Source organism: Mya arenaria, chromosome 10 (assembly GCF_026914265.1).
Source record: "Mya arenaria isolate MELC-2E11 chromosome 10, ASM2691426v1".
In the NCBI taxonomy this organism is placed as follows: Eukaryota; Metazoa; Mollusca; class Bivalvia; order Myida; family Myidae; genus Mya; species Mya arenaria.
Genome location: NC_069131.1, coordinates 31,867,249 through 31,879,368, shown reverse-complemented (window position 1 = coordinate 31,879,368; position 12,120 = coordinate 31,867,249). Strand labels below are relative to the sequence as shown.

At 32.2% G+C, this 12,120-nt stretch overlaps 1 protein-coding gene across 2 annotated transcripts in view; it reads left to right on the top strand.

The window, feature by feature from the left end:
- LOC128206770 (receptor-type tyrosine-protein phosphatase alpha-like) overlaps positions 1-12,120 on the top strand; it is a 124,645-nt gene that overhangs the window by 92,102 nt on the left and 20,423 nt on the right. For both annotated transcript variants that reach the window (XM_052909460.1, XM_052909465.1), the window contains exon 13: positions 4,517-4,619. In XM_052909460.1, the coding sequence (XP_052765420.1) occupies positions 4,517-4,619 (103 nt within the window). The remainder of the gene's footprint in view (positions 1-4,516; positions 4,620-12,120) is intronic.

Genomic DNA, 12,120 nt, shown 5'->3' with positions numbered 1-12,120 from the left:
CCAATGGCTAAACAGCTCGGCGATTTCGGCCAATTCTGGCGAATGGTCTGGCAACAGAAAGTGGAGAAAATTGTTATGGTGACTAACATGTTAGAGTGTGAGGTAAGGTTGTATCTGAATGATAATTTTGTGACCTTCTATGATAAAGAGTGTTTTGGTTTTGTGATGAATGGATAGCAAATACTTATATTTACAACGATCTACAATTAGATGAATACCATAAACATTATGCAGATGGAATATCATGTTTTATCGGTATTTAAGAAAATTAAAAAAGAGATTGATGGTTATGACATATTATATTATTTCTCTTTTGCCTCTCTGGCATTAAAGTGTCATTGTCATTGGTATAAGTCCGTATAATCATAAAAGTTATAATACTTATGTGCAACGTTATATCAATAAAATTAATAATTAGTAAATATATGTTTCTTTGCAGAAAACCAAATGTGAGCAATACTGGCCAGGTCATGGTCAGAGAAACCTATATGGCGATATAGAAGTTGTGTGCAAGGTTGAAAAACTGTACGCAGATTTCATTTGGAGACAGCTTACGTTTTCCAAGGTAAAGTTTAATTTCCTTGGACAATGCCAGTGGTTTGAGTTTTCACGAAAACAATTAGGTTGATGGATCTTGTGTAAGTATGCTTAAATCTAAATCCGATTAATAATTAAAATTAGCCTATAAGTGATACAAATCACAACACATCCTGTGTCTGGGAATATGGTAGCGCATCATCGGATTCGAACGACTGACCGATTTATCATTACTGAGTACTCCAAGTTTTCCAGTACAGTCCCCAAAGGCTAAGCAACAGGTATGGGACAAATACCATGTTTAACGTCTTTGGTCTAGGTTTCAGCATATATCTCCGGTGTGCAAAAAGGACATAATACAACTTAGTATTTAAGAAACCTAGGCAGAAAAAACTCATATAAGATTTAATAAATAGTTTTTGAATTATTGATGTCATCTTTTATTGCACGCGGAAGTTTCTCCCTTATAATATGAAGGAAACACTATTTTGGAGTGTGTTTCAGGAAGGGAGGCTTAAACATCTACTTTTGAATGCCTCAATAGTCCCCCACTTGAAATAAGTTTCCACTAGATCTTGAATTAAGTATGTGCACTTTAGTTGTTACTGGATCAAACAAGCGCGATAATGACTTCCTTAAAGGTGAAAGTTTTTAGAAATTATGTTAAATATTTCAACCAAAATAAAATATCAACTTACCGATTGTTTTGTAACATTAGCTTTTACATTATGTGTTATTTCCGAAGCAAAATATTAAAAAGTTTAACAGTAAAGAAAATAATGATAGTCAATAATAAGCATGAAATGTGAAATAAATATTCAGTGACTTCATTTCCATTTACATTCTTTTGCGAAGTTAGGATATCATCTTAAATATAATTATTTTACATGTCGTTCCTTTTAAGAAAATATGCATTTAAACGAATTTCAGTTTTCATTGTTTATATTCAATGTGATTACGCTGTCATCTGACTAACACACTTTTACACATTGTTATTTTTCAAAATATAGATTAAATAAATCATCTTACCAATGGCATGCATCGTAGATGTATAACATCACAACACAAGGTTATCAATATGAACCACTTCTTTACTTTATTTTTTTTTTCATTTCGAAACAGGGTAAACAGAATTCCGAAGATAGAAATCTGCATCACCTTCAGTTCACAGCTTGGCCAGATAAGGACATTCCAGAAAACTTCACCTCAATTATAGAGTTCAGACAGAAAGTGAACGCCTTGCCGAGTACCTTCGACGGACCAGTTATAGTGCATTGCAGGTAGGGTGACAAGCTTTGGTTTAGAAATATTTAACCGTTCATAATCTAGCTTGAAGCAAATGTTAAGACCGTTTCAACCATTTATGAAATAAATGCATGTTAGAAAATAAATTCAAAACATTTAAGATAAGACAAATATAAAAAATAAATTGAGAAGCGATTCACATAGCAGTCTTGGTTTTATTTTATAGTGTTTTTCATTTATAAAAGTATGTTTTTGTATAAGACAATTAAACAACAATTAGATAACACTCGCTTGGAAATGTGTATTTGAATATGATGTATACTACTAGAATAAGCAAGAAAAAATATTTCGGTGTTAGGTATCAAAAACGCTTCAATGATTTGGCTATTAATATAATTCTGGATCGGGCCTATTTTGAATGGGCCGTTCTGTTTACTGCACCGTTTCGTAACGATATCTGTCACTAATGGCCAATGTGATCAAATTTATTAGCTAACGCAAAGCGTGGGTAAGGGCCCCTGGCTTCGTTGTAAATCTAGAAAAGCCTACTGTCCATATATTAAGACTGGATGCCTAATTGGGAATATGATCTCCTAAGCGTATTCAATACGCAATTAATCTATATAACTACATGACGTGGCATTTAAACGTTAAAAATGCATTATAATTATTTAAAACAGATTTACAACATGACTAATTATTTTCTTATTGTATCGGTATTGAGTCTACTCAACGGTATGACTCGTCGCCATTCGCATAATCAATCAGCATTCATACTGCAAGCTATATCCTTACTACGAGAAGTGACCAAGTAACCTTGATCTGACATTGAAAAATTCCAGGGATCGATGCATCCACTACTGCACTACACTACCAAATTATATAAAACCGTTATTATACTCGTAAATATTCATTCCGTGTATTTATAAAAGTAAACGGCCTTACATAAGCATAGTTTGGCATACATGGGTATCCAGTTTTAGTTTTAAAATTTAAAATCATTATCATGCCTGTGAAATAAATCGCCTACCTCACGCAAACTATTTACTCAGCACATCATATAAGTCTGAAAGTATTAAGTATAAATACGCCAGAAATAGTGATATAAATACATTCTACGATTTACAGGGACACTATCGTGGAATATTTAAAAAAGTATTAACTTAAACGCATTGAAAATAGTAGTACTAGTAAATCAAACTAAGTTTAATAGAATCGAGGAAAATCGAGGCATGCTCCTGTACAATCTTCTGTGCAGATACAATAGACAAACATTGAGTTTTGAATGTCTTCAGTGCGGGCGTAGGAAGAACGGGAACTTACATAGCTCTGGACATTCTGGCCAAAGAGGGTGAGGCAGAATGATCTATAGATATCCCGGGATGTGTTCTCAATATGAGACAGAACAGACCCAGCATGATTCAGACTTTGGTTAGATGTTTACTGATATATATTTTGTATAAGATTAGTAAATGAATAGGCGCCAAAACGCGTGGTACGTTAATCGTTAAGCGCAGTAGGGTACTATTTTATAAAAGAGATGGTGAAAAGTGTGATTGCGTCCATTTAAATTAACTAAAGTATTTACAGGACAAAGGAAAGATTGAATATTTTCTTTTATATTTTATTCCTTGCTAGTTAATTGTTTCTTTCAATCATTACCAAATTGATTAAATGTTTACATCTTATTTTTATGTCAAATGCAGTTCAAGGAAGTGTAGCATTAATGCATACTATAAAGTATTCCAGCAGTACGTCCGAAAGTAACTAAAGCATACACTAAAACCACTGTTTATCTAATAACTATGATTTTATACTTTCAGAGTCAATACAAGTATCTACACGATGTTTTGGTCCATTCATTGACTCTTGATTGCTCGTTGATAAAACGAGAACACTTCCATGAATATATGCATATGATGTCAAGGAAACAGGAGACACAGAAGCAGTTTGAGGTAGGGGTTTTACTCAAAGTATCAAAGTGTTACTTAAGGTATCAAAGGTTATAGTGAATCAATGTTTAAAATTAATGTAAACACAGTTAATCCAAAGTCGTCGGGACCTACATAAACGATATCCGTCTAACGATAATCCGGATCATCACTTTTACGACAATTAAAGCGTTCGTAAATCATCGGTGACGTAAAATATGTAGTGGTAAATATTGCAATGTCGGCTACACATTATCAACATTTTTTATGAATGCTCGTTTTCAGTATACAGTTATGTTGAATTATTGTAAAAGAACGCCAAACATTTTTTTTAAAATTTTTATTAACAAGACGTTATGAACTTGTCGCCGGATAGTTCGACAGCGAGTCGAGAGAGTAATGTGGCGATTGTGGTAATATAAATATTTTAAATCATATTAAGTGTAACGTGTAAACCAACGATTATAAACAAACATCACTCATCCAAGATAAGTCGCTCATTATCTGACATCGACGTATGTTACATAGTTCAGTTTACGAAAGATAATTGATATAAACTTAGGACGGTAGTTTTGACTTTAAAAGAGCGAAAAATTCAAAAAAGCAATAATCGGTTTATTGATCAAATTTTTAATACAAAAATCAGAAAAAAAAATCGGGACCAATAAAAAATAAGAAACAAAGATAAATTCGGATAAACGGTGTTCGGATTAACGGTGTTTTAATGTTTAATGTAACTACTTCGTATCAAAATTTACATTAATATTATGCATATATAATGTTGTGTTCTGATTATTCGTTAGAAAATGCAGTTGAATCAAGAGCGAAAGTCAGAACAGGAACTGCAGGCTATGGAAAGAAATCGGCTTCTGACAAAAAAGAACAGAAAATACGCAGACATACCAGGTACCACTATTTTGATTGCAAAAGTGCATTTATCTCAAAATCGCCTATTTAGACGAATAACAAACAGCAAAATGAAAAGGGAAAACGCAACTTTCCCTTTTCAGCATGGTAACATTTTTATTCAACAGAAACCCTTTGTAATGTCCTCAAAGCATTTCTGTAGGATTAGAAATATCTTTGGGAATATTACCAAACACTTCATAGTATAGTATTGAAGAGTTATAGTGTGGTTTTCAACATTTCTGGTAATATTCCCAAAAGTATCCATAGTATGCCTGGTTTTCTGGGAATATTACCAATTTGATCTTGAAAATTTGGTAACATTACCAAAACATTTTGAAAATAATTCCAAACATTTTGTAGTATAGTATTGAAAGTTGTGGTGGGGGTTTCAACATTTGTGGGAACATTCCCAAAATAATTAATACTATGCCGAGAGATTTTCTAAAATATTCTTCAACTATGAAAAGTCACAAATATTTGGTAATATTCCCAAAATAAGTGATGAACATTTTCTGCTAGGATTCTGAGTATAATGTTCAGGTTTTCTGGGAATATTTCCAATTTGATCTTGAAAAGTTGGTAACATTACCAAAACATTTTGATAATATTTCCAAATACTTTGTAAAATAGTATTGAAGAGTTATGGTGTGGTTTTCAACATTTCTGGTAATATTCCCAAAAGTATCCATAGTATGTTGAGAGGTTTTCTAAAAATTAATAAAAACTAGGGGTTGTCATAAATATTTGGTATTTTTCTGAATTATGAACAATTTCGGCTAACATTCTAAAATTCGTCTTGGAAATAACGTCCAGGTTTTCTGGGACTATTACCAAAGTTAATCTTGAAATTTCTGGTAACATTACCAAAACCTTTCGGGAATATTACCAAACATTTCATAGTTTAGTATTTAAAGTTATAGTGGGGGTTTTAACATTTTTGGGAACATTCCCAAAACTATCGATATTATGCCGAGAGATTTTCAAAAATATTCTTCAACTATGAAAAGTCACAAATATTTGGTAATATTCCCAAAATAAATGATGAACATTTTCTGCTAGGATTCTGAATAAAATGTCCAGGTTTTCTGGGAATATTACCAATTTGATCGTGATATTTGGTAACATTACCAAAATTATTTGAGAATATTACCAGATGAACTGAAACAAACTTATTCAACAAAAAGCCTTTGAAAACTCCACAAATAGTTTCTGTAGGACCAAACAGTTCATAGTAAGGGCTTTTCAACATTTTTGAGAACATTCCCAAAATAATCCATATTATGCCGAGAGATTTTCTATATCATTTTTAAACTAGGAATAGTCACAAATATTTGGTAATATTCCCAAAATGAATTACGAACATTTTCCGTTATCGTTCTCAAATTCATCCTGAATACAATTATATTATCTTGAAATATTTGGTAACATTACCAAAACATTTTGGGGCATATCAAAAGATGAATTGAAATAAAATAATCCAAAAGAAAAAGCTCCACGTGGGCTTCTGTAGGACATGAAACATTCTGGGAATATTACCAAAATCTTTCATTGCATAGTATTAAAATTAACGGCAGGTTTTTCAGCATGTTTGTTATATTCCCAGAATAATCTATAGTATGACTAAAATTGTTCTAAACATTTCTAAAAAAAATATAAACATTTTATAACAAGAGATGTTTGTCAAACATTAATCCCCCCCTCCCTGAGCGCCATGTTGTCAGGATTATTTGAACAATCGAAATACGCATGGACTGAAATGACAGCTGATTGGTCATTGCCATTGGATGACTTTAAGGCAGTTTAAAGATTATGACCATTCAAAGTGTGAGGATAGTAGACATAGTGTTCAATCGTGTTCAGATGATAACAGATATTTGCAGATAAAATGTGTCCTCTTAGAAGGGAATAAGTAAATACGACAACATTTTAATGGCGAATATGAGTTATGACCATGACGTTTGACTCAAAAAGTGTTATTTGATAGAACGACATATATTACATATTCCTGGTTGTTTAAACCTACCAGAATGTTATTTTATTTCAGTATTACAGGTATGTCTCTTGCAATTTTACAATGTGACAATAATTATTTTAAATACAAGTGTGGACTTTCGCATATTATGATTTAAAACAAAAACACAGAAAAGAACAGAACAGACGTTTATAAGTCATATACATCAGAACATCGTCTAAACACATACACTTAGGTTTTTGATATCAAATGCTTGTACATGGTTAGTGCTATGGTTAAAGACACAAATATGTTGACGTAAAGGCAGTATCAGAGGATGAACTAAATTATTAATAATAATAATTATTAGGAACAGCATTACGAATACATACTGATTCTTTAACATAATCGCAGAGCTTAACCAGCTCACATTTATTGACAGAGTTAAATATATTTCTGGGAATATTACCAACTAAATCTTGAAAGGTTTGGTAACATAACCAAAACAATTCGGGGATGTTACCAGATGAAGTGAAATACAAATATGATTATTTGACAAACATACAAACAGCCAACAGACAAATAGAACTTAAGATGCAAAACTAGACATGCTGGTTTTACGACTCTTGCTAATTTACTGCCGGAGATACGTGTGACAAAATGTTTTGTGACAGCTGGATGAACCGACGAACAGACAGACAAGTGAAATCTATTTGCCTCTCAGACTGGGGCATTTAAATGAATAGCAGTATTGAACATTTTTCGGTTATAACACATATACAGTTTTAAAATTTATTCACAACGTGAATGACAAACAACTAAGTGTATGTTATGAAATTTACATTTAAAGTATGTTTAAATAAAAAAAAATCATCGAGAACATGATTAACATAATTGGTGAATGTTCTATCAGTAAACATTGAGCAGGTTCAGTACTTTTTTATTGTTCTATGTTTCTTTCCATATCATTAAAATAAACCTAAAGTATCTGCTTAAAGTTATCTATTCAAAAAAATAATAATACTTCTATCATTCGTTCTCGTCATTTACAAGACATTTTCTTGATCGGAATACTTTATAGTATATGCTAAACAACCTATAGCAAACATTCAAAAGTGGATTTATATTTCCTACAAGGATGTCACTATATCAGACTCTGAGTCAGCTTATGCTGGACACAAATGTTGTTGTAAGAAGGGGTATTTCATACAAACAAATTATGAAAACAAAATTGAAAAAAAATATAATAAACACAGAGTAGATGAGCCAAAGCATGATGGCCTTCGAACTGTTATCAAGTGACAATAAAGGGTATAAATGTAATATTTCATGAATACCAAAGACGGCACTTTCTCAAATATGTCGGGCTTTATGCACAGAGGAGTGGATAAATAAAAAAAACTCCATCACAGAAATCACAGGAAGAACTTTAATAATGAGTTATGTAGGGTAAGAGCTAAGCATACTGAAATGGCTCTCGAGAGACCAAGACTAGATTCCCGACTTCGCCATTGACCGATTCTCTGTGTTCACAAAATGAAACTTGAATTAGTAACTTACTAAAATAAAATAGGCTTTAAGGCAAAGCAAAAGTAAATAAAAAATAACTCAATCATAAAATGTACAAATATTTACAAAATGTAAACACAATGTAAGCTTACTGAAATACAAAAACAAGGTTTAAATGATATGTACAGGCAAACTGTTATCTGATATTTATGATCATACCAAATATATGACGTTTTAGATGTCTAAAACTTGTTTGGAACAATACGAAACTACGGACTGATTTATAAGTTGAATCTGAATTTCCGATAATTGTATTACGTTGTCTTTCTTACATCCTTCGAATTTTGCAATTAAATATCGACGATTAATTTTCATTTTGTCCAAGGGATTCAAAATCACGCTCTGTTTATTTTTTTACGTTGAGAGAACTTGTTAGTTTTCCGACTGGCCGACGGGCAAAGGTCATCATGTTTCCCTCCATTTCTCCAATATACACACTCTGGTTTGTATATTCCACAACTGCCACCTGAAGACGAACCAAACATATAAGTATTTCCTAGATTTTATAGATGTGGTGTATTCTTAAAATTACAGTGTATACTACATATTGCCATTACAGCCAAAATCCAATTAATGATCATTTTAAGTTCAGTATATTTGTTATATAATGTCTTATACTTTAAAAGACAAATGGCTTTGTTATATAATGTTTCATACATTAATAGACAAATGGCTTTATATTTCTGTATTACCGTCATATTTTCTGCTATTTCGGCTAAAGTTTCAGTTTCTGCTGTCTGAAAATATATTTTTGAATCCTGCTGTACTAAAATAACGATTAACTTTATGAAAAGCATATAACAAACAGGTGGGGAAACCATTAAAAAAATATGCTGGACGGAGGCGGGATTCGAATCCGCAACAGCGTGATTTTAAAGTATATGGTCTAACCACAGGACCGGGGCTCTAAAGCAATTGCAAAAGTATACGAATATGACTGAGTATTATATTGCATATTGTTATTATTTTGCATACAACATGAATGTGATATGCAATACATGTATGCCACTTGCCAAGTTTTCATTTGAATACTGGTAGGAAAGTTTCAGTTCATTACTAAAATCATTTATTATGCTCAGTTATAATTGTTACATAAAATAAGATTGTGCCAGTTATCTTTGGTAAAGAAATCATGGAAAATAAACATTAATAATTTAGCATGTATAAGTTGTTTTTCTTAAATTCAATTATTATTTTCATACAATCTTTACAACTACTGAACTATAACTTTAACTTAATTTTGCTGTTGGCAATTTCTGTTTTTTAGTTGGAAGTGTTTAGCTAACTCGATTACGTATCAACGTTATTATTAGTATCCTACATGGCCGAGAGCGTAAGATGGGTTCATTACCAACCTGTGCGTCGGGTGTTTTGTGGAAACGAGGTTTACTCGAGGTTTACTGAGTTTTCACAGAACACCCTGAGCGAGTGTTGGGACAAACCTTTCTTATACGGGCGGCTATGGTATATGCTTTTTCTCCCATCTCAGTTTAACAAAATGAGGTAAAAATGTATTTTTTACTGGAACTCTTTATGACAATAAAAAAGTACAGTTGAACACCGTTAATTGAAAATCGTAGGGACCCAAAAATATTCGGGATAACGATATTTCGGATTAACAATTTTCATAAAATTGACAGCGTTCGCGAATAATAGATGACGTGAAATACTAAGTCGTGAAGATTGCAATTTCGGTTACACGTAACCAATATGATACATTCGGTTTGAGTGATATTTCGTATACACAAATATTTGTTGATTTATTATGTACTAAATGACAAATAATTCGTTTTTTTTACTTCTTTATTAAAACATAAAACGTTTAAAACAAATTGACAGCACATGTATGCATTCGGAACATAGTACGGATTATTCGGTAGCGGGTTAAGTGAGCAATGCGTATATTCGATTGATATTCATGTTGTGTTAACCAGAAATTATATACACACTACATCACCTAAATGAATTGCTAATTTTCTGACATCGATGATTGTAAAATACGCGTGCTCAATTTCATTCTTTAACAAGCGCTAATTGTGCTCCATTGTCTCTAAGCCCATGCCCTGGTGTAATTGAAGTATGGTGTGAAAAACTATGACATGATAAGGTTCGAAATAAGAAGTGATAAATAGGTGTGAAATACCAAATCGGGCCCGTAATTTTTACTTGGGAATAGCGATTAATTCGGACTAGCGATTTCGGATTAAAGATTAAAAATTTAGTTAAACAAAGTAGGAGTAAAATCGGGACCCCAAAAAAATAGCGATCAATTCGGATAAACGGTGTTCGGAATAGCAGTGTTCAACTGTATTTCATACGGGTCTTTGTTTTATCTTTGCCCGAGGGCAAGATACTAATTTCCTGCATGGCCAAATTTTTGGATTTACTTATCTGAGGTAGGAGAAAAGTATGTCTATCAAATATTATCAGTCATATGTAATAAATGAATTCAGCCTAGTTTTTAGTTGTATTTCTTCAGACAAACAAACCTTATCGAATCTGGCATTGTTTGCTGGTGTAACCGTTTCCTGCAAAAGCTGTTTCTTTGCAGCAACCCGAGATTCCTGCAAATGGTATAATACAAATATACAAATTTATTTGGGTCAAGAAAAAAGACAGAGCTTAAAATTGAAGCTTCTTTTCACTAACAATAGTCACAAAAGACATACTAAGAGATCTATCTTTGTAATATTTGTATCATTCTACCATAAATTTATGTCAGTTGTAGTAATATGTTGTTAAAGAAATGGGAACAGAATCTAGAATCGAGATACACAATGATCTTTATATCATTATTTCAAAGCAAAATATCGTTTTCATGATCCTTCTGCATAAATAAACTTTGGGAACATAAATATGCATTGGTGAATTTGGCTGTTCTTTAATGAAAAACAAGCAGTGCTCCAAAACTCAGTTATTGTTACAAAATTAATATTGAATAAAAGATGTGAATATAAAATCAAACTTTTATTTCTCGTCAAATGTTGAAATTCATATGGATTTTCACCCATTGCAGGAATTTGAAAACATAATTACAAGGCTCAGACAGCAAGCAGACATATTTCATCTATATACTTAACATTTCTTTTACATTACAACTAATTTCTTAATCCGGTCAAAGATCATAAGTGTTAACTTGACCTTCACATTTTGATGTTGTAAATATGGTTGTCATCTAATCACATGTGCTGAAGGTTTGATGGAAAGAAATGAAGATATAATGAAGATTTTTCAGTTAATCTACCAAAGACTGTTTAAAATAGATCGTCAAAATATGAAATTACATAGTTATAGCCATCATAAAGAGTCTGTTATGAACGATGGACAGTCTTATAGGTTGACGGACTGATTATTTAAAAAAAGGCGACATGAAGATATCAAAGATCATTAGACTGCAACTGTTATCCTTGTTAATTAAACAATAGCTTCGCTTGTGTGTGCAAAAAAGACAAAAAAGGACAATATTTTACCAAAATGCAAATTAGTAATAAGAACTACATGAGTTATGAACGTTGACCCTTTGTTTTACTATGATTTATAATATACTTGTCAATCATCTTAGCTGTAACTTGTGTGATTACTACACATATATCAACTTTAACACGTTTTCAACGAAAGACAACAACATATCCCCATGAAGCTATGATGTAAGCTCATATTTCTTAAACAGACGAGCTAAAACAAATGCAAGGAATATGGTCATAATAGGTACCCCATTTACTTCTAGGTTGATAAGATGCGGCATTTATGTATGTGGTTAGAGGCTGTGGACTTTGTTATTGAAGTTAAAGCTATAAACATGCACATATACATAATAATCATGAGAAAAAACGAGCTTCATTGGATATAATTTGTTTTCATGTAAAAAACAGTACCTTTGGTAGGGAAGCCCTTGCCCTTGCTGCTGTCTGTTCTGCCATTTTCACACTGAGCATTAGACTATCATTCTCTGCATACATTCTGTTTTGGTTTGCCTAA